This window comes from Onychomys torridus, chromosome 16, assembly GCF_903995425.1.
Source record: "Onychomys torridus chromosome 16, mOncTor1.1, whole genome shotgun sequence".
Taxonomy (NCBI): Eukaryota; Metazoa; Chordata; class Mammalia; order Rodentia; family Cricetidae; genus Onychomys; species Onychomys torridus.
Genome location: NC_050458.1, coordinates 46,553,649 through 46,577,127, shown reverse-complemented (window position 1 = coordinate 46,577,127; position 23,479 = coordinate 46,553,649). Strand labels below are relative to the sequence as shown.

At 41.4% G+C, this 23,479-nt stretch overlaps 3 protein-coding genes across 5 annotated transcripts in view; 2 read left to right on the top strand and 1 right to left on the bottom strand.

Annotated features, from left to right (window-relative positions):
• Xpnpep3 (X-prolyl aminopeptidase 3) overlaps nucleotides 1-8,006 on the bottom strand; it is a 49,119-nt gene extending 41,113 nt beyond the window's left edge. For 2 of the 3 annotated variants that reach the window (XM_036207521.1, XM_036207524.1), the window contains exon 1: nucleotides 7,866-8,006. In XM_036207521.1, the coding sequence (XP_036063414.1) occupies nucleotides 7,866-7,929 (64 nt within the window). In that variant the 5' untranslated portion in view covers nucleotides 7,930-8,006. Of the gene's footprint in view, nucleotides 1-1,847; nucleotides 1,903-7,865 lie in introns of those variants that run through there. The other variant, XM_036207522.1, reaches the window with a different exon arrangement.
• Nucleotides 2,014-2,946, top strand: Dnajb7 (DnaJ heat shock protein family (Hsp40) member B7). The gene has a single exon (XM_036207525.1). It carries the CDS (start codon nucleotides 2,014-2,016, stop codon nucleotides 2,944-2,946), a length of 933 nt encoding a protein of 310 aa, XP_036063418.1.
• Nucleotides 8,007-8,340: 334 nt separating the features above from the next.
• Nucleotides 8,341-23,479, top strand: part of St13 (ST13 Hsp70 interacting protein) — a 36,303-nt gene continuing 21,164 nt past the window's right edge. Inside the window, exons 1-4 of the mRNA XM_036208409.1 lie at nucleotides 8,341-8,699; nucleotides 17,603-17,660; nucleotides 18,923-18,995; nucleotides 20,383-20,453. Coding sequence (XP_036064302.1) covers nucleotides 8,590-8,699; nucleotides 17,603-17,660; nucleotides 18,923-18,995; nucleotides 20,383-20,453 — 312 coding nt within the window. The 5' untranslated portion in view covers nucleotides 8,341-8,589. The remainder of the gene's footprint in view (nucleotides 8,700-17,602; nucleotides 17,661-18,922; nucleotides 18,996-20,382; nucleotides 20,454-23,479) is intronic.

The window sequence follows — 23,479 nt, the reverse complement described above, 5'->3', positions numbered from 1 at the left end:
AAAAACAAAGAAATAAAATTACATATCTGAGGCTGAGCTGGGTGGGGGAGGCTGTTAATCCCAGCACTAGGGAGACAGAGGCAGGCAGATCTCTGAGTTCGAGGCCAGCCTGGTCTACAGAGTGAATTCCAGTACAGCCAGGGTCACAGCGAGAAACCCTGTCTCAAAAAAAAAAAAAAAAACAAAAACAAAAAAAAACAAAAACAAAACAAAAAAAACAAACAAACAAACAAACAAACAAAAGAAACCAAAACAGACAGACCGACAAAAGAAGTCTGAGGCTGGGCTGTAACTCAGAGGTACAGTACTTAACATTCACATGCTGGGCTCTGGATCAATCCCCAGGACTGCCAACAGACCAAACTCGAAGGCCATCTCCCTACAAGTTTCTAATAAACAATGTGAACTAGCCCTCTGCCGTGTCCATCACATTCTCCTCATTTGTTTTGAGATCATACCACATTTTCTCAAGCTGTTTTATGCATTTTTGATGTTGTTTTGAGACATGGTCTCTTTACATAGCCCTGGCTGTCCTGGACCTCATTATGTAGCCCAGACTGCCCTCAAACTCACAGAGATCCTGCCTCTGCCTCCAGAGAGCTGGGATTAAAGGCGTGTACCACCGGAGCGTGGCCAGTGTTTTATACATTATGTATAATCTTTTTTTGTTTTTTTGAGACACGGTTTCTCTGTGTAGCTTTGTGCCTTTCCTGTAACTTGCTTTGGAGACCAGGCTGGCCTTGAACTCACAGAGATCCACCTGCCTCTGCCTCCCGAGTGCTGGGATTACAGGTGTGCGCCGCCACCTCCCTACTTTTTTTTTTTTTGGCATTCTGTATAGTCTTGTTATTTAGTTTCCTGTGTGATTTAGGCTGGCCTGGAACTCCTTAGTCCTCTTATCTCAGCCTTCTACATTGGGTTTACCGGCATGAACTACCTTACCCATTTTCGATCTCATTACAATTAAAAATTACTACTTTTGTTCAATACAGCTATCAGCAGAAGCTAAAACTGTCTGGTACAAAGTAGCCATTGTATACTGAATACATAAACGCACAGCTTCCATAAGTTTTATTCACTCTTTTCTTCTGGCAGTCACATTACACAGCACGGGCTTCGAGATTTTTACTTGTGTTTTTATACTAAACATCAAGTAGGCACAGACCCTATCATCTCAAAGACTTACTGCTGGCAGAAAGCTTCAATAGTAGGCTACTAATTCCAGCAAGTCTTCTCTGAGACCACAGCCCAGGGTGCCTCTCACACAACCAGTGTGTCTATATGGTGTATCTTCCATCACAATTTTTATTACAATTAAATTATTTATATCTTCTATTGAATGCACGTCTTTAGAATAAATTTCTCAACTGCTTGAGTGCCCCCAGGCCCAAGTCTTCTAAGTCTTTTTTTCTAAATCAAAACACAGAAGCTGGGTTGTGGTATCACACGCCTTTCATCCCAGCACTCAGGAGGTAGTAGCAGGTGGTTCTCTAAATTCATGGTCAGCCTGGTCTACAGAGGAAGTGAGTTCCAGGATAGCCAGGGCTACACAAAGAAACCCTGTCTCGGAAACAAAACAAAACAACTAATCAATGAACCAGCAAAATCCAGAGCAATAATTAAGGGCCAGTAATCTGGAAGTCAGAATATACAGGAGGGATGCTGTGGCCATTAGCCCGGATTGCACTGAGGCACTACCCAAAGCTTCCAGGAAGATATGGGAGAAACAGCAGAGGCGGCTGAGCACAGAATGACTCTGGGGAAATTGCATTTGGAAGAGCCAATCCCTACTCTAGCTCAGTATGACACCATAATGCAGTGCTGACACGTGCTGTCCCTCTGCTTACCACATAATCAGATGTCAGCAGTGACCCGCAGCACTAGCACGACCTTCAATGTAAAAATGTGCCTGTTTGCAGTCACTTCTACCACCAGCAGCAGCAACGGAGCCTGAGCTGCAAGGAAAACAGTGCTCACTATCAAAGGTGTTTGTTTCCACTGCTCTGTCAAACCATGGTGGACTACTATGAAGTTCTAGGAGTGCAGAGATATGCGTCACCAGAGGACATAAAAAGAGCTTACCGGAAAGTGGCACTTAAATGGCATCCTGATAAAAATCCAGACAATAAAGAGGAAGCAGAGCGAAAATTCAAAGAAGTCGCCGAGGCATACGAAGTATTATCAAATGGTGAAAAACGGAACATTTATGATAAATATGGCAAGGAGGGATTAAACGGCAGAGGTGGAAGTCATCTTGATGACGAATGTGAATATGGTTTCACATTCCGTAAGGCAGATGATGTCTTTAAAGAAATTTTTGGTGAAAGGGACCCATTTTCATTTCACTTCTTTGAAGACTCACTGGAGGACCTTTTGAGCACTTCAAGAAGCCCCAACAGAAGCAGAAGCAGAGGTACAGGATCCCTTTTCTCCCATTCCTGTGACCACCCAGTGTTTACCAGGCTTTCTCCTTATGACACAGGATATATGTCTTACGTTTCACTGGGGCACGAGGGCCTTACTTCATTCTCTTCCCTGGCATTTGATGATACCGAGATGGGCAATTACATACCCATTACACCTTCAGGCAAAACTGTTAATGGAAGAAAAATCAACTCAAAGAAAATTTTTGAGACCCATCAAGAAATAGGAGCTGAAGATGACCGTGAGTTGAAATCCTTTCTTGTAAACAGTGTGGCAGAAGAAGAGGGCTTTGCAGAAAAATGGAACTGGAGAAGACAGTCATTCAACAATTATTCACCAAATTCCCACAGCCCCCCAAATATATCTTCATATACTCTTGTGGACAACAATGAACAAGGCACACCTTGGGTCACCAGCAAGAAGGATCCTTCCATTTTCTCAACAGGATTCAAAGAAGGTGGTAGGAGGAAAAAAAAGCACAAAGAGGGGCAGAAGAAGAAGTCAAATAAAAGGAATCGCTAATTAACTCTTTAGATACATGGTGATCATGGAGCATTTGAACGCCACTCTTCTGTGTGTCTTGGTTAATCAGTTGTTTTGTTTTGGTTTTTTGTTTTTTTTTTTGAGACAGGGTTTCTCTGTGTAGCTTTGGGCCTTTCCTGGAACTAACTCTGTAGCCCAGGTTGTCCTCTAACTCAGAGAGATCCGCCTGGCTCTACCTCCTGAGTGCTGGGATTGAAGGCGTGCACCCCCCCCCCCAGCCTTTATTTGGAGTAGTTTTGTTTTGTTTTTTTTTCTTTTTAAATGTATTTATTTTTATTTCACATACATTGGTGTTTTGCCATGGGTGTTTGGGTCTTAGGAACTAGAGTTACAGACAGTTGTGAGCTGCCATGTGGGTGCTGGGAATTGAACCCAGATCCTCTGGAAGAGCAGTCAGTGCTCTTACCCACTAAGCCATCTCTCCAGCCCCTATTCAGAGTTTTACAGATAACATTTGTTAATACTACAGAAGGGCAGGTGGTTTTCTTTTCTTTTCTTTTCTTTTGTGTGTGTGTGTGTGTGCGTGTATGTTTTGTTTTTGAGATGGGGTCTCAACTGTGTAGTCCAAGCTGGCTTCAAACTCACAAAGATCTGCTTATCTTTGCCTCAGTTGCTGAGATTGAAGGTGTGCACTACTGTGCATGGCTTAAGAAAATTTTGTTTTAAAAACAAGATTGTGGACATTTGGTCAGTAGTTGTGTGAATAGGTTAGTTTAGAAAAAGATGAATTTGTGTAACAGTGATTTTAAAACTATGGAAAGCTACAAAGCTTTTTTTCAAATGTTTTGCTTTTGAGTGGTTTGAGCAGAGGATTTTTTTCCGGTGGAGTTTATGACTTATTTAATTTCATTAATTAATATCATTATAAATTCCTGGAAAATTCACATAGCATTAGGAGATAAAAATCTATTAAGAAACACAGGTTCAAACGATAAGTATTTCAAGGTTGAAGTAACCAGACATATTTGCACAGAGATGTTCACAGTGGCTCTAATTCATAGTATCCAAGAGGTAGAAGCAACCCAAATGTTCATCAAGAGCCCAAGATATTAACAAAAATTGATGAGTAGTCACACTTGTGAGCATTTGGATGAGTGCGCGCGTGTGTGTGGGTGGGGTCCTGGCATACTGCCTGCCTGTGTCTTAGTTGTTTGCTGAGGGCAGTTTTAACTGAAAAAAATCTTGTCATTTGCTACAACATAGATGAGCTAAAGAATACTAAAACAGAATACTAAAAATCTTAAGATGCTAAGTGAAATAAGCCAGTCACTCATAGACAAGTACTGAGTGATTAATGTTAACACAGTATCTAAAGGGTGGTGGTGGTACATGCCTTTAATCCCAGCAGAGCCAGGCAGATCTCTGTAAGTTCGCTAGCCTGGTCTACAAAGTGAGTTCCAGGAAAGGCGCAAAGCTACAAGAGAAACCCTGTCTTGAAAAACCAAAAAAAAAAAAAAAAAAAAAAAAGTTTAATTGAGACAGGAAGTGGAAAAGAGGCTTTAGGCTGGCAAAATAAAAACATTCTGAAAAGCTACTTCTCAATAATGTGAATATACTAATACCAATGAACTGCACATTAAAAAAAATGTTTAATATGGTAAACTAAATTTAATGTGCATTATACCACAATAAAAAAAAAAAAAGTATTACCCAAGATTTGTTGGAACAACCTGGCTATATCATGAGCTGCAGGCCAGCTGGCACTTTCTCCAGATATGAAACTTTTTAGTTTTATCTTGTCTGTATGTAGGATCTACAAATGTGTTACTGTAAAATATTTATAGCCATTTCATTTAAGGATCATGTTGGGAGAAAAAATGGTAAGTTACAAATACATCAGATATCAAACAAATGGTTTGAGCTACATGGTTTATTTAAATTTGCTTCTTTTAAAAATAAGTTACCTTTTACTTCAACACTGTTCCGTCTTAGCTTTCTACAGTGCCTCAGGATACTGCTTCTCAACATTATATTCCTTCTCTCATTCACTTAACATTACTGGGGGGCCACACTACTTGCTAGGCAGTGTCAGATACTTGAGGGTCACAGTACTAAGCAAACAAAAGCCACCGAATCTATAAACTGGAGACAGATAGTAAGTCAAACATGATCTGTTAGTCTTTTTAGTTACTGAATTAACGAGATAGAGCAAAGAAACTCTGGAGTATACGATTATAGTTTTCCCATGTGGAGATTTGGTGAGACTCTGCCAGACATTTGGACCAGCAAGGTGCCACATTCCTGATGCAGGCTGCACGTGAGGAATCTGAGGAGCACTAGATCAGTGCCGCAGCAGACTAAGGACGGCAAATGGATGAAGCCAAAACACTGAAAGGAAGTAGACTCTTCAGGAGCTGCTCAGTCACCACATGCATGTTAACTGTTACATAGGAGAAACTAAGCCATAGAAGGTTTTAAGGAGAGGGATAATCTATTCAAAGTGAACTCTGTTGTTGTTGCCAAAAGACTCAAACAAGCAAAGGTAGAAAAAGAAGTTAAAATATTGCCACAATCCATTTAAGGGATTATAAGAGTTTGGTCCAAGGTGGTGGCAATGGGGTGTGTGTGAGCAAAAGTGTTAACATTAGGATACATTGAAAAGGTAGAGCAAATAGGATATGCTCATAGGGTATGACAGGAGTTGAGACCAACAGTTTTTGGAACACAGGAAACAAGAATGGAACTGTTTTAAATGAGACAGGAGCCCAAGGCTAAGTTTTGGATATGCTACATGAGAGATGCTCCACTTTTTTTTTTTTTTCTCTCGTGACAGGGTTTCCTCTGTGTAGCTTTGCGCCTTTCCTGGAACTCACTTTGTAGACCAGGCTGGCCTTGAACTCACAGAGATCCGCCTGGCTCTGCCTCCAGTGCTGGGACTAAAAGCGTGCACCACCACCCCAGCTGAGATGCTTGACTTTATTAAGCACTGAAAACAATTTGCTCCATGACTTTTGTGCTTACACAATCTGTCATTAAAATCTTCCTTTATAACATTTATTGGTCATATATATCCTGTTTTTCTTTTGTATTTTAGAAATGTAGCTATCGTAAATTCTAGGCATTTTCAAGCTGCTAGTCCCAAATTCTTGCAAATTACTGTATTAAAGGGTGCAAGCAAATCATCCAGCAACACTAAAACCTATCACCTTTTTCAAATACTAAATTGAAAGCCAGAAACAACTATAAACTACTATATGTGTATATTATATATATATTGTATATATATTATTATAATATATATTATATATATTGTATATATATATATATATATATATATATATATATATATATATATATAAACTACACACATATATAGTTTTTGTTTTTAATACAGGGGTTTCTTTGTGTAGCCCTGGCTCTCCTCAGCCTTGAACTCAAGAGATCCACCTTACTCTGCCTGCCAAGTGTGGGATCAAAGGTGTGTGGCACCACCACCACCACCAGGCCAAACTACTGTTTTTAAGTAACTACCATAGCAATTTTGAACTTTTGTATCATCTGATTCTCAGTGGAAAGGAAAGGTAATTTATCCTTTAGGAGAAACTGGGGACAATTAGCGTCCAAAGTTATTTTCAGAAAATAAAATCATAAAAGCTTAGGGTATTTTAAATGCTATCTACATAAAATGTGTCATTTAGTAAGATTAACCTGTCTCCATGCAGGATTAAAGTTGGAAAAAAGAAAATTCATTTTCAGAACCAAAACCAAACATCTCAGACCGTAATGATAAGTCCTCTAGTTCATCTCTCCTTTTTGAGCTTGATTTCATGGAGTTTAGGCCTTAATTGTGGTTCCTCGTCGGTAAACTGAAGAGTCAATGAAACATTTAGTGGTAATTAATAAGACGCTGAACTTACTTTGCTTAAAAGCTAACTGTAATAAATTTACGAGATTTTTATGTATTTTAGTCAGTATCTAGTCCTAAAGCTGGATCAAATGAGGATTTACACAAAGCTTCAAGAAAGTTAAAGATCAGAGCCAAAAAGCTGGTTCTAGTCTCGTCACAGGCCTCTGTGATTATAACTGATGACACATTTATTTTCATTCATTCTCATCAAAGGCACAACAACTACTAAGCTTAAAGAACAAGCTCGGTGCAATGGACAATTTTTTCATAGAAAGCTGATATAAAAAAATTCGTTTTCAGGGTTGGGGATTTAGCTCAGTGGTAGAGGGCTTGCCTAGCAAGCACAAGGCCCTGGGTTTGATCCCCAGCTCCACAAAAAAGAAAAACCCAAGTATCACACACAAGTGCCAAGACAACTTTTGATGTCAAATATCCTATTTTCTGGTTAACATTTTGCACACTCATCTGAAATATAACCCAATTAGATACCCCTGCTAGGTGGATGACTCATTATTCAGTATAAAATGTTATGTTAATCAGATTAATTGCTCACCATACTGTATACGGAGGGTTCACTTTCTCCGCACTATCAGCCTGTTAACAGAAGACTTTTAGCCACGTCTCCCTTACCTCCACTACTTTGTAAACTGAACTGTACTCGACATTTGTTCCTAAACGTGTGTCTTCTACCTTTTGAGCTAGCTCTCCTATGAAACCTTTGAAAACCCGGCAAGATTTTACGTTGTCCTAAAAGAAACAAACGCTACTTGACATGAAACACTTAAGTATGATGATAAAAGAAATTCCGAGTTCGAGTATCTTTGAGGACAGCCCCTCGGGGTTCCCACTCTCTTCAGCAGTCATTTTGGCTTTCCAGAATATCAGAACCTAAAGCCTACTTCCCCAGAGCAGCCGGTCGAAAGAAAAATCCGTAGGGGCCCAGGTGCCGACCTGTGCAGAACCAGAAATCATCAACTTGCAGCTCTTTGGGCTGCCTTTAGGCTTTTCCTAGGGAAGACCTGGAGGGGGCACTGGCGGGAAAGACTCTAACCTGAGAGGCCGCGGAGCCTTGCTATAACGGGAACCAGCTTTGGGGTTGAGAGCAGGGAAGGCATGGTCAGCACCCACGCGTCAGGAAGAGAAAGTACAAGTAGCGGGTAGAGAATCCGCTAGCACCGCCGCGTCGCCAGGAAACCAGCCAAGCGCCCTGCCCCTTCCGGTACCGAGGCACCGCCTGCGGGCTTTCTTTCCATGGCGGCGCAGAACAGTGACGTCACCAGGCCGGGTTTTGGCGCGCCGGCCCCCCAGGCTCCCCACCCAACCCCCACAGGGCGTCTGGTTCGGCTTCACTTCCACCTTCACAGAGTGTCCCATTCCAAGTGCCCCCCCGACCCCCACCCCTGTCTCCCGCTCGAAAGCACACACGCAAGGTCCTTCATCTAGTCCCAGGAACTAGGCCGGAGGAAAGACTACGAGGAAGAACGCTCGGGCCTAGCAGCAGGCACTATCACGGACAGCTACACTCCTCTAGAAGGTTCTAGGCGGCGCGCGGGTCCCGAGGCGCAGAGGGAGTAGGGATGAGCGAGCGAAGGGCCGGGGTCACGAGGCCGTTGGCGGGGAGGAGCCAGCGGCCGGGGAGGTTCTAGTCTGTTCTGCCTCGCGGCAGCCGCCCCCTTCTCCTCGGTCACGTTGAGCCGCGCCCGGGCCTGGCCTCGGGTCTCCACCGCCGCCCGCCGCCCGCCGCCCGCCGCCCGCCTCTCGCCCGCCTCCCAACCATGGATCCCGGCAAAGTGAGCGAGCTTCGGGCCTTCGTGAAGATGTGTAAACAGGACCCGAGCGTCCTGCACACCGAGGAAATGTGTTTCTTGAGGGAGTGGGTGGAGAGGTGAGCCCTGGGGCCCCGCGGACCGTTGGCGACGGGAAGAGCGGGAAGCCGGGCCCGAGCTGGCGTGGGGCGGAGGGCGGCGGGGCCGGGCCCTGGTGGTTCGCTCCCCGGGCGCTTTGGGTAATTGAGGGGTGGAAGAGCAGAGGGCAGAGCCTGGTTTCCCACGGTGAAGTCTCCGGGGGGGCGCGGGGGGTGTTTTGGGAAGAAATGAATGTGGAGGAAAGTGGGGATTTGAGCACTGGCAATAATGCGCGAAACCAGACAAAGCATTTATAGAGCGGTTGCTTTTTCTCCAAACTGGCGTCTTGTGTGAGTCGCTTTGACCCACATACCGTTTTAAGTACGATCTTACAGTGGTGACTTGCTTAATAAATTATTTCTACTGGACCTTAGGTTTTAATTGCATGCAGTTGTGTTGGAAATCATTTATACCCACGTTAGCGCAGCGCTGTCACTTCAGACTCTGTAGCAAAATGGTTTTTCAAAGACCAGCGTGCTTGCAGGACTAACTAGAGAGTATTTCGCCTGCGTACGAGGAATTCCCTGAGTAGATCGTGTCCCAGCTGCTGGGAAACAGTATTACTCGGGGATTGGTTTCCCCTTTCGATGCATCAGGCTCGTTGATAAAAAGATTTTTAGAACAGGATTAGAAGGAAGGGATCATTAGAATTTGGGGGAAAAAAAAAAAAACAGTGCAGGCAAGCTTTAAATCTCTGCAGCTGCCCGGGAGGAGGCGGGGCGAAGATAAAGTTAAGTCATGCCTTCTGAATTAGGGTCAGCAGTGGACGCTTATAAGCAGGAGTCGTAGAAATGGGGGAGAGTCTTCAGGAAAAGTGAGAATTCAGTGTCAGGTTGAGCTTGTTAAGGACTTTAGTTAATATCCAAGGAAGAGATGGGGGAAAGGTGAAGTTATATTTTTTAATTAGAACCCCGAAAGGAAAACAGGCTTAGCTGTGGAGGTCTGAAAGCGGCTGTGTGGAGGGAAGGGCTTCTGGGCCTTACTTTGTTAATTATTTCATTGCTTTTGCATGTCTTTAGATCAATCAGCTTTTCCGAGAGGTGGTTTTCTGGCCAGGTGATTGATTGACAAGCCCAGTTGGGTTAACTTTTTAGGAGGAGCCCCAATAAATAATATGTGATTTTTTTTTAAATTTTTTTTTTTTTTTTTTTTTTTTTGGAGACAGGATCTCACCATGTAGCTCTGCATACTGAGAACTTGCTATGTAGACCAGACTGGCCTCAAATTCACAGAGATCCACCTGTTTCTGTCAAATATTGGGATTAAAGACATTTGTGGACATACTAGCTGTTTCATTTTTTAGGTTATTTTATGTGTGTTGAGTGTTTTGCAAGTATATGCATGCCTGGGGCCCAGGGAGGGACGAAGAGGGCATTGGATCCCTTGGAAGTAGAGTTATGGATGACTGTACGCCACTATTCTTGTGGGTGCCGGTAATGCTGCTTGCGGGCCACTGTAAGAGCAGCAAATACTGTGGGTTTTTTTGTTTGTTTTTGTTTTTCGGGACAGTGTTTCTCTGTGTAGCTTTGTGCTTTGCGCCTTTCCTGGATCTCGCTCTGTAGATCAGGCGGGCCTCGAGCTCACAAAGATCCTCCTGGCTCTGCCTTTCAGGCGTGCGCCACCGCAGCAAATACTCTTAATCACTGAGCGATCTCTCTAGCCCCAGTATGTAATGTTTTGGGTGGTTTAGAATATAGTGTCCTTCCAGGGACAGGAGAAACTCAGATTCTGTTCCTTTGACAAAGAGGAAGTGGCTTTACTTAGGGAGCCTCACCACATCCCTGATACTCCCACCTAGGAAGGACCCTTTTATGTGATTAAAGATTGTTTTAGAAAGATGCAGTTGTATGTTTTGCTTGCACAAGCGCACCACGCGCCTTCTCGTGAAGCCAGAGTAGGTCTCCAGTCCTTTGGAACTGTTGTCAGAGACAGTTGTGAACTCCCGTGTGGGTGCTGGAAAAAAACCCAGGTGCTCTGAGTTGCTGAACTATGATCTCTCCAACCCTTGTTTTAAATCCCACCAAAGAGCAAAGCTGATGCTTCTCTTTCGAGTGTTAACAGAAGAGTTGTGGTCCAAGGCTGATTATTCTAAAGAGGTCTGTTTTGAATGGGCCCACTTCAGCCCTTCTAATATCCAAGTACAGGTGAGCTTGGGGGTGGTGGTGCAATCTTTAATCCCAGCAGGTAGAGAGGCAGGCGCATCTCTGAGTTCCAGGCCTCCCTGGTCTACAGATGGAGTTTCAGGACAGCCCGGGCTACACAGAGAAATCATCTCTCAAGAAACCAAAGAGAAGGGGGTGGGGAAGAGAGGACAGATGAATGGTACAAAATTTGTTTTGAGAATTACTTTTTAACAGTTTAGCAATCTACCTATTGGAGGGGAGGCTGTTCAGCCGACAAAAGGAGAGCTGCAGATCTTGTCCAGGAAGGATTCGTTTGTTTGTTTTTGGTTTTTCCAGCCAGGGTCTCTCTCTGTAGCTTTGAGCCTTTCCTGAAACTCTCTTTGTAGCCCAGGCTGGCCTTGAACTCACAGAGATCTGCCTGCCTCTGCCTCCCGAGTGCTGGGAATACAGCCGTGGGCCACCACCGCCCGGCAGGAAGGATTCTTTTAAAAGTGACTGCTAGTGGGAAGCTTAGTGCAAGTTCCAGTATACCCTCCCGTGGGAAAAAGGAAGAAACACCCGCCAGCAGGGGATTGTCAGTGGGAACCGTGGGGTAGCATGTTCCCGAGTTTCCAGTTACTGCCTGGCCAAACATAGCAGGACCCTGATTAAAGATGAAACCCACTCCCACCCCTCAAAGAATAAAACACACGCTAAAGTTGCATTTCAAGAGGGGAATAGGAGCTGCTTTAAGACGTGAGCAGTAAACTGGAGAAGTCATTTTCTATGGGTAAAATGGGACTTTTGATTACCAAAAAAATATTTCTTTGAACACACATTTTCTCAGGAAGCAAGTTAAAATGTCAGTGTTTTGTGTGGTGGGATTTTTGACCTGTTAAACCTCTTCTTTTTCTCTGTCAGTTTTACAGCTGTTCTAGGATTTTACTTGTGTTAAGTAGAACTGTAAAAATTATTATTGTAGTGACTATGAAAACAATGGAAGAGACTCCTATTTTGTAGGGCTAGTGGCGAACTTGTGGGACATGGCTTTGAACCCTTCAGCAATCCTGTTTTTCTTTTAATCTTTGCTTTCTAAAAACAAAGTCCACAGGTGGCCTTAGATAATTGTTAGGACTAAGAATTGAGGACTGGGCCAGGTGGCAATGACGCACTCCTTTAATCCCAGCATTCAGCAGGGCATGTCCCTGTGAGTTCCAGGCTAGCCTGGTCTACAGATCGAGATCCAGGACAGGCACCAAACTGCACAAAGAAACCCTGTCTCAAAAAACCAGAAAAAAAAAAATGGAGGACTAGATTTTAGTGGTTTTTCCCTGATAAACAGTTTGTTAATCCTAAAGCTTCAGATATTTCTGTTCTTTGATCCACTGTATCTTGTTAAAGAAGGGCCCCCAAGTAAACAAATTGTTACTAAAATTCTAGGTCTAACAGACATTCCAAGGGAAGAATACTGGGGTTTTTGTTTTCCTTCATTCTTCTTAGGGAGGAAGAGGGGATGATTTTTAAAAAAAAAGTTAAAGATATTCTTTTTGTGTTTGTTTTGAAGACAGGGTTTCTCTGTGTAGCCATGGCTGGCCCTGAACTCAGAGGTCTGGCTGCCTCTGCCTCTCAAGTACTGCCCAGTTAACCAATGAATTCTTCTGGTTGGTTTTTGGTTTTTGGTTTTGTTTGTTGTTGTTGTTTTTTGAGACAGGGTTTCTCTGTGTAGCTTTGCGCCTTTCCTGGAATTCACATGGTAGCCCAGGCTGGCCTTGAACTCACAGATCCGCCTGGCTCTGCTTCCCAAGTGCTGGGATTAAAGGTGTGCCCCACCACCGCCCTCCAATGAATTCTTATATCAAAGAGAACTCTGAAATTGTTTCAACTCTATGTTAATTAATATGATTAATAACAATGTTATTAATAACACACTAACAGGAATGTTAATATCATGAGTATCCTGGATCTAGAAGTCTCTGTATTTAGCCCAATTTGCAATGGCTGACAAGGATGCAGAGGAGAAAGAAATGATGCAATCACAATTAAAATGATCCCATAAACAAGAATGGAAGTTCAGTGCTGGGGACTGAATTCAGAGCACCCTAGCCAAGTAACTCTACCAATTGTGCCACATGCCCACCCAATCTAGCCTCAACTTAGATTGAAGTAAAGATAACAAGATGCTGAGTATGGGTGACACACATCTTTATCCTAGCATCTGGGAGGTAAAGACAGGTGAATCTCTTGAGTTAGAGGGTAGCTCCAGGCCATCAAGGCTAGTGAGACCTTGTCTCAAAAAAAAAAAAAAAAAAAAAAAATACACAAAGAAATAGAACCAAATCTGAATTCACAGTAATAAGTGTGAATCCAGGTAAACTGTTCTTTTAAACACATTTTTGTTATACTTTTGTTCTACTCTTTATTGAGAGGGTACCATTGTCTGACACCATATTCTCCGATTTAATTACTTTTTCTTTGTGTCTTATGCCTACTTTAATCATTGAACTTGGTGATAATTAAGCCCCAGGATATGTCTTTATGTTCTACTCTATAGCATAGTTCATAGAACACCACTGAGTAAATATTTGAAAGTGGATAGAATGCATTTCTACCCTCAATATAGAATTTAGACTGTAACACTCCAGTGTTTGTACATGTGCTTAAATAATAGCACAAAGCAGATTGAAGATTCTAACTCTCAAGAGAATTATGATGAAGCTTTATGTGATAATATTTGAGGAAAGTTTCTTCCCTTTCCTGCCTGATGGGTGATTAAAAAACAACAGCAATAAAACCTCTGTGCTGAAAAAGTCCAAATGTCAACTTTTTCAGAAAGCTAGCTTATTCTAAATTTTGGAACATTGAGAATATTGATCAAAATAATCTACATTTAAAATTGGCTCGGACTTGGAGTAGTGAACTACAATTTGGAATGTGAGAAATATGAGGTATAGCGGAAATTCTTCTGTTTAATTTTTGAATTTTGGAACAATTTTTGGTTCAAAATTGATTCCTGACAGTAGGCTGCCACCATGCTCAGTCTCATTGAGTGTTTGTTTCCTACTAATAATGACAGACTGTACAATGCAGCCATCCAAGTCAGACAACTAATAAGGATGAGTTAATACTTTCCAACCAGTAGAATTACAAGTGCATTCTGTTACCCTGTTTCCTTTTCATTCTTAAAGTTTTCATTTTTATCTTGGCTTTCTCGTGATTTTGACAATTTGAGTATTACAAGCCAGATGTTTTAGCATTCCCCTCAATTTGGATTTGTCTGAGCTTTTCTGAGAATTAGATTTCTTGGCAGGGCTCTTACTTCACAGAGTGAAGCTGTTGTAACTGTTTGGATGTCACCCTGCAGTCACTGTCATTCCTGACAGTGCAGTTTGGATTTAGGAAAAACACAGTTTAAGAAGCCCTGGGTCTTCATTAAAATTTAACTTCAAAGAGCCAGTGTTTGGTTACTGTGTAACTTTGAAAGGTTTTGTCTTTTAATGTAGAAATGTTCCTGGTGTTATTAAATCATTTTGCTCTCCTGAATTGGAAATTAAGGCATTTTGGATCATGTAATCTTCTTTCTTTTTCTTTTTCAAGCCAGTGTTTCTGTGTGTGGTCGTGGCTGTCCTAGAACTAGTTCTGTAGAACAGGCTGGCATTGAACTCACAGATCCACCTGGCTCAACTTCCTGAGTGCTGGGATTAAAAACTTGTGTCATCCCCACACCTCCATGTGATCTTTTGTCATATAGGAACCATTATTGAGTATATTGAGTCATAGAAGGGGTATTGTAGGTGTACTTCTGAATGGTCTTATTAAATAAACATAGAGCCAAATGTAAGAGCACTAGCGAATAGCCTTTAACTTACCAGCTGCTGCCATCCTTCCCCTGAGAAAGAGACACCTACTTCCTGTGTATCTGTCTTTTTATTGACTTTCTGTTCTGCCTTCTCATTGGTTATAAACCCAACCACATGACCTCCTCATCACTGCCTGTCTATACAGACCTCCAGGTCTCTGGTTGGTATTGAGATTAAAGGCGTGTGTCTATGCTGGCTGTGTCTTTGAACACAGATTCTGCCTGTCATGTGATTGGGATTAAGGGTGTGTGCTGTCACTGGCAGACTTCTGCTAAATGGCTCACTATTAGCTCTGACCCTCCAGGCAACTTTATTAACATACAAATAAAATCACATTTCAGCACAAATAAAATATCACCATAGGGTATGTGTGTATATGATTAGATCAGAAAAACGGCACATTTTTTCTTGAATGGTCCTTAAAAAGAAATGCCAATTTGGTTAATATGATGACATACATTAGAAGATGTAGGAAGATCAAAAGTTCAAGGTTATCTTAGGCTTTGTAGTTACACTCTTAGTAAAACCAGGGGCAGGGGAGATGTGTTAGCTGTTAGGAGTATTGGCTTCTTTCCTGAGTACCCATGTATAATTCTCAGCACCCATGCCATTGCTCACAACTGTGTGTCATTCTAGTCCCAAGGGATCTGACACCCTCTTCTAGCTTCCAGGGGTACCAGTCATGCACTTGGTGCATATACATACATGCAGACAAACACCTAAACAAAATAAAAATACATCTTTTCACTAGAGTCCGATTTGAGAACTGTCAATTAAGGGCCTTTTCAAGAACATTTCTCAAGGAACTAAACTTTTTTTAGAAAAGCAAAAAAAAAAAAAATAGATTTTCTTTTCCATTTGCTGCTTTGCATTTGAACTTGTTTTCATGTTGGGTTTATTAAAAGACATTAATGTTCGTCATGGTCGTGGCTCGTGACTTCTCCACCAGTAACCAGTGCCATTCATCCTATCAAGGCATGCCACAGATGAGAGAATTTTTTTTTTTTTTTTTAAGGTTTATTTATTATGTGTACAGTGTTCTGTCTGTACCACGTATCCCTGCAGGCCAAGGGAGGGCACCAGATCTCCTTACAGATGGTTTTGAGCCACCATGTGGTTGCTGGGAATTGAACTCAGGACCTTTGGAAGAGCAAGCAGTGCTCTTAACCTCTGAGCCATCTCTCCAGCCCTAGAGAAGATTTTTGCAACACATGAAACTGACCCAGGCTTGTGAACAGAAGACAAAAGAATGCCCATGAATAAGATAATGTAATACATACCTGGATGAGAGTTGATTATTAAAAAATGGCTCTTCAGATGGTCAACATTATATGAAAAGGAACTTAAAACAATGAAATTTAACTGTCTGAGAAAGGCTGGAAAATTTGAGTGGTAATAGCAAACTCTAGGATTGAATAACTACAATTTTCATGCATTGCTGATAACTTGGTGTAAAGAACTTGGAAACTGATGCCCATCTAAATTCAGCTTAGATACACACTTTACATGCAGATTCTACTGATGAGAAGGAATGTCAATGTGGGTAGTACAGCCCTAGTCATAAAAGAAGTGGTGGTCTGGTAAGATGGCTCAGCAGGTAGCAATGCTTGCTTGCTAGCTGAACCTGATGACCTGGGTTGATTCTGAGATCTCCGTGTAGAAGAGAACTAACTCCTTGACGTTGTCTTCTCACCTCCATTTGTACACTTGCACTGTCACACCACACAGGACAACAATAAAATGACAAGGGGCTGGTGAGGTGGCTCAGAGCTTAAGAGCACCTGCTGCTCTTCCAAAGGTCCTGAGTTCAATTCCCAGCAACCACATGGTGACTCACAACCATCTATAATGAGATCTGGTGCCCTCTTTTTGACAGGGTTTCCCTGTGTAGCTTTGCGCCTTTCCTGGATCTCACTCTGTAGACCAGGCTGGCCTCAAACTCACAGAGATCTGCCTGCCTCTGCCTCCCAAGTGCTGGGATTAAAGGTGTGTGTGCCACCATTGCCCAGCTTCTGGTGCTTTCTTTTTGGTGTGCAGGCATACATTTAGGCAGAACATTGTATACATAATAAATAAATCTTTTAAAAAAATGACATTTAAGGGTGTTTTGTAGTATTTTTTACATGTTAAATCCTTAAATTTCTTTTGTTTTTGCTGGTTTGTTTTTACCCATCAGCCACTTAGGCATTCTACTGTTGACTCAAATCTAAAACAAAGCAAGCATGTAAAATTAATCTTTTTGTAGTCTTCTCCTCTTCTTTGAATTTTACTATTTTTATATTGTCCCATACTATTTGGGAAGAGGGGCTTTATAAAGAACCAAGTGACGACCCCTGCATGGTAGGTAGTCACTTTACTACCGAGCTCCTGTTTACTCTTGCCACAAGTCAACCTCAAATTCTGCCATTCAGATGTGTCCTATTCCCTGTTTCTGAGCTAATGCCTTAGGGAATGGTTTTGTCATTGGATATGTATTGACTTCTCTGCCGAGAGCTAGAGTAGGAGTTTACTAGGCTCATAAGAGACAGGGAAAGGTTTTATTAACTAGTGTGCTAAAACCATTTGAAGCCAACAACCTTACTCATAACAAGCATTCATATTAATTGAGAGTGTATTCTAAGCTTTGAAAGCTTATTGAGGCCGGGCGGTGGTGGTGCACACCTTTAATCCCAGCACTTGGGAGGCAGAGCTAGGCGGATTTCTGTGAGTTCAAGGCCAGACTGGTCTCCAAAGCAAGTAAGTTCCTGGAAAGGCGCAAAGCTACACAGAGAAACCCTGTCTCGAAAAACCAAAAAAAAAAAAAAAAAAAAAAAAACGAAAGAAAGAAAGCTTATCGAAACATTTAACCTTTTTTAGGATAAGTTCATTGTTTTTTAGTGATCTTATGCTCAATATTCTAAACAACTATCTTTTCTTATTTTTAAGCATGGGGGGTAAAGTACCACCTGCCACTCATAAAACTAAGTCAGAAGAAAATACCAAGGTAAGTTCAAATTTCTTTCGTTTGTTTAAGGATAACACACTAGTAATTTTTTTAAATTGCTGTTCACAAGTTTTATTATTCCTGATGTCCCCATTTAGAAGTATGATCTTTTAAATTTGTTGGCTATTAAATTTTTCTCTTAATTCAAATCTGGAAGCTGGTTTAAAACTGAGAATTTGGGGTTGGGGATTTAGCTCAGTGGTAGAGCGCTTGCCTAGCAAGCACAAGGCCCTGGGTTCGATCCTCAGCTCAAAAAAAAAAAAAAACTGAGAATTTGGAGTCGGATGCCAGCTGTTTCATAATAATACTGCCTGTGTGTTTAATAGCTTGTAAATAGTAAACTCTGTACTGCTCTTCTTTGTCTCTTTAGTAGCAGCACGAGGAAATAAATGCCTCAGAGCATTCTCATTCTCCCTTCCTGCTACCTGAGGGGAGATTGCCAAGGATGAAGAATAGAATCATGGTTTTGTTTTAGCACACTTGGCAGAATGGCATGCAAGATTGGGGGAGGTTGCTTATTGTTGAAGTTTGGATATGAAGGGGCAAATAACACTTAACACATTCTTCAATAGTTTTCATTTCTCCTGTACTCACCCCCACCCCCAGTTTTCTAATTAGTTGTCTAATTGATGGGAAAAATCTGTTTTACTTGGAGCCCTAAAGGCTTAATTATTTAGAAAAGAAAATAGAAGTTATAATCCAGATGTGATGATAGATGCTTGTAATCTCAGCACTTGTGAGAGAGACAGAGGCAAGTGGACTGAGAATTTAGGTCATCTTGTGTTACATAATGAGCTCCAGGCCATACTGGATTACCTAGTGAGACCTTACTCCCAACAAAAAGAACAAATGAAAGCTCACAAACAAGATGGCTCAGTTTTTAAACACATGCTTTACTTTTTACATGAGAGACTGAGTCTGGATTCCCAGCCCATACTTAAATAAAAAGCTGGGTGTTGCATGGTTATGGTGGTGCACACCTTTAATCTCAGTGCTGGGGAGGCAGAGACAGGTGGATCTCTGAATTTGAGGCCAGCCTGGTCTATAGAGAAAGTTCCAGGACAGTCAAGGCTACACACAGAGACTTGTCTCAAAACCTCAAACTATAGGTGTAGTGGCTTTTTGTTGCTTTGTAAACACCATGACCAGAAACAATTTGGGGAGGAAGAGGTTTATTTCAGCTGATAGGTTACAGTCCATCATAAAGGGAAGCCAGGATGTTTTTTAAGTACTGATCGCACTATTCAATTTTCTTCTGCTAGGAAGAAAAAAGAGATACTAAGACAGAGGAAAACATAAAGACGGATGAACTGTCAAGTGAGGAGAGTGATCTAGGTGAGCACACGGAATATGTTTAGGTAACCTTGGGTGGTATTTTTGTTAAGCAGTTTTTGTTGGAGCCTCTCAATTTGTAGCCCAGGATGATCTGGAACTGTATAGCACAAGTGGCCTTGAATTTGAGGCAGTCCTCCAGCCTCAGCCTCCTGAGTGCCAGGTGGCTAGTTTTATGTACTGGTTTGGTTATAAAACTGACCTACAGACGTTTTCCTCTGTTTTATAGAATTTGTGTACACCTGATTTTTAAAGTTTAATTGTATTAAAATTAAATAGTATTTTGTCATTAGCTACAATTACTCTATAATTTGTACTGTCTGCATTAATGTCTTTAAAAAACATTGTGGTACATTTCTGAAAAAATTTTTAGAGGAGCTTATTAATTTGCTCATGGGGGAAGGTTTCATGGAGGTCAGAGAAAAGTCTTGGGAGTCAGTTTTCTCCTTCACTGTGTGGAGTTGAGAGAAGGAACTCAACTTCAGGCTTTGCAGGAAGCACTCACCCAATGAGTCATCTCTCTGACCCCAAATTTTTCCCAAGGGAATTTTGGAGATGGACTAAACCAGTGGTGTGGTTATATGTAATACACTGTGCACATTACCATCATTATCACTACAATAACTGTCTGATTTAGCCTAACAAACTAAGTAGTAGTCTTTTTTTAAAGTTTGTATTTGATGTGTACAAGTGTCTGCATGTGTGTGTATACACCATGTGCATACCTGTTGCTCTCAGAAGCCAGAAGAGGACATCAGATTGCCTGGAACTGGAGTTGATGGATAGTTGAGAGCCATCACGTGGTTGCTAGGAATCAAATCTGTGTCCTCTGAAAGAATAGCCAACGCTCTTTTTTTTTTTGAATGCCGAATGCCATTTATTGAAGGAGGGAGGAGGTCTTAAATACAGGCTTACAGCACAATGGGAGAACCCTAGAGGGCAGAAGTCTCTTCTGGAGTGTGTGGGCATCCACCGGCATGGACACAACTCCAGGAACACTAACTGCTGAGGCCCATTTATCTTGATCCCAGCATGATTTAAGCTATAGCCAATGCTCTTAACCCCAGAGCCATCTCTCCAGCTTACTTACCCCTAAGTAGTAGGCTTACCTACTAATAGTTATTAGTAGGTACTTTTAACAGGGAAGTAGTTTATAATGTATCCAAGTTCAAGTGAAACTAGCTCATAGTTATACTAGCAACTAGTTCATTGTCTTTCTGAGGTGTTATTCTAAATATCTATAACCTCCAACACACTAGGCAAGTATTTTACCCTTGGACTGTACCACGATCAGTTCATCTGATTTTAATAGTTTAAAGTAAGAAATGACTATTAGCCTATCCCACACTTTTAATTTAGGTTTTAATTTCATGGTTTTCAACTTTTGTAGAAATTGACAGTGAGGGTGTAATTGAGCCAGACACTGATGCCCCTCAAGAGATGGGAGATGACAACGCAGAGGTAAGTTTAATGACTTATTTTAGGAAAGTGAAATTTCCCGGGTTTGAGATTATTTTATAACATTACTCACACAAGAACTACATGATAAGTAGCAGTCTTTTTTTCTTTAAAGTTTTTATTTAATGTGTACAGGTGTCTGAGCGTGTGTGTGTGTCTGAGCGTGTGTGTGTGTGTGTGTGTGTGTGTGTGTGTGTGTGTGTGTGTGTGTTGACTTACAGCATTTTGGCACATTTTTCAATCTTACTACCTAAAATATTTGCAAATTTCCATGGTAGTTTTAATGATAATCTCTGAAATCTTGTATTTTGTTTTACTTATTTAAAATTACTTTGGTTTGATTAATCTGTAATCTTGTTCTCCTAAAGTATATATCTACAATTAATTAGATTGTCTTTCTGGGATGATTTTTTATTTGTATGAGTATCCCCCCCCCCTTTTTTTTTTTTTGAGCTGAGGATCAAACCCAGGGCCTTGCAAGCACTCTACACTGAGCTAAATCCCCAACTCATGTATGAGTATTTTTGTCTGCAAATATATCTGTGCACCATGTGCATGCCTGATGTTTACAGACAGTTGTGAGCCCCCGTGTGGGTGCTGGGACTTGAACTAAGAAGTGCTCTGGAAAAGTAGCCAGTGCTCTTAACTATTGAACCCCCTAGATTTGTCTTTTTGTTTTTGTTTTCAAGACAAATTTCTTTGTATAACAGCCCTAGTTGTCCTGGAACCCACTTTGTAGACCAGGCTGGCCTTGAACTCACAGATCTGCCTGCATCTACCTCCCAAGTACTGGGATTGAAGGCATGTGTCATCATCTCTGGCTTAAAATTGTCTTTTGATGGAATATCTGGTGGCACATTATTTTTCAAATGCTTTTATTACACAGAGTTCCTCCTCAAAGAGGTGAAAACTGGCACTTGGGGAAAGAGGTGTGGAAAACAGTTTAAATAAACTATGATCAGTGGCTTTCCAAAGGGTGACAGTACGTCTTCAAATGTCTTGTGATCTCTGCTAAGGGAAGAAGTTTATAAACAGTCATTTATAATCTTCAGCACCTGGTCTTGTCAGAGTCATCTTTGCTAGTCATATATAAAGCAGTCGGTTTTTGTGGCTTTTAGCTTACATTATCCTGACAGAAAAGAAGCTTGAGCATATTCTGGTCAATTTGGTCATCGGTGGGCATTTGTGCAGTCCTGTTCAGACCTTTCCCATTTTTCTTAAGTTGTCTTTTTCCTTTCTTATGCTTCTCCTCCCACCTCTTTTTTTGGGACAGGGTCTCTTAATTCAGGCTGACTTGGAAATTTTTGCTTTAGCTGCTCAATTGCTTCAAATACAGGTTTTGCCACTATGCCCGATATTATGGGATGCTGGTGATGAAATCCAGGGCTTTGTACATGCTAGGCAAGCACTCAACCAACCTATATCTGAAGCTCCTCCTTCTGATCATTTATGTATGTATGTATCTATTTATTTGAGCATCTCACGTAGCCCAAACTGTCCTCAAATAAGGTGGTTCTATAGTTTCAATCTCCCAATTGCTAGTATTACAGGAGTATATCGTCATGACCAAAGTTTTGGAGTTTGTCATTCATTTACTCAACAGAACTTTTATTGGAGTTTGTTTTCATCAGCGCTGACATACTGCTCACTGTGTGTGACCCTCTGGGGACTCTATTCTGCATGCCTTAATTCCTTTCTCAGTACTAATGCCACATTGTCTTATGCAGCTGTGTACTAAGTCTGGTTATCTGGCAGGATAAGGACTCATGAAACTTGATGAATATTTTAGCCGTTCTTGGTGTTTTGTTTTTTCAAATACATTTTAGAATTAGATGGTCTGGGTCTCCTGTTCCAGTATAGGCTATTGTCATTCACAGTTCCCTTCTCCCTCTCTCATGGGTGGGAGGAGAAAGAGTCATGGGGTAGGTAGGGAGATTTGACTAGAGTGGCAAGCACCTTTGCTTGCTGAGACACCTCACCAGCCCAGTTACTGATTTTCAGTAACTCTCCATCTCTACTTGATTGTCCCTTGTGGAAAAGAGGGTTAGTTTTTGCTTACTGTGTGCTTGTCAGTGTAGGCATTTCAAGCTCCAGATTCATTTGAAGTCCTGTTGGTTAACCTATCCACATTGTTCTTCATGTGAATGTATGGTTTGTGTATGATGTTCTGCATTGTTTTCAAAAATAAAATACTAGGGTATCAGGTTTGACATTTGCTACAAGGGTGAATGTAGATTTAATTGTCTAGAATGCTGTTTAGTTATTTGAACTGTTTCTGACTTTGTTCTTAAACATGTTTTCTGAGCCGGGCGGTGGTGGCACACGCCTGTAATCCCAGCACTCAGGAGGCAGAGGCAGGTGGATCTCTGTGAGTTGGAGGCCAGCCTGGTCTACAGAGCTAGTCCAGGACAGCCTCCAAAGCTACAGAGAAACCCTGTCTCGAAAAACCATAAAACAACAACAACAACAACAACAACAAAAAACCCCCCAAAAAACGTGTTTTCTAATTTGTCAAAAGAATTTAATAAGTAACTTAGAAATAGATTAAAATAGTTCAGTGAATATAATTAATATGATATAGATCTAAGAAATTTACTTTTGTCTTTAACACAAAACTCTATTTTTCAAGCATGGTGTGATAATTTCAATACATGCATATAGTGTATATTGATCAAATAAGAGTAATTGCCTGTTTTCATTTCCTCATAAAGACAGATTGAAGTGCATCCTATTCTTCCGATGTTGGTGTTCTCTCTCCCTAGCTATTCCCCTCTAGAATTGTACAGACTTGTAGGTCAGCATGCCATAGATAGGCACACTTGGATGTCCATGCCTATTACAGCCCTGTCACAATAACCAAGTTAGTTGACAGGGTTCTCCTAGTGCTGTGAAAAGACACCATGACCAAGGCAACTCTTACAAAGAAAGCATTGAATTGAGGGCTTTCTTAACAGTTTCAGAGGGTTAGTTCATTATCATCATGATAGGGACAGGCTGCTGGAGCAGTAGCTGAGAGCTTTATATTCTGA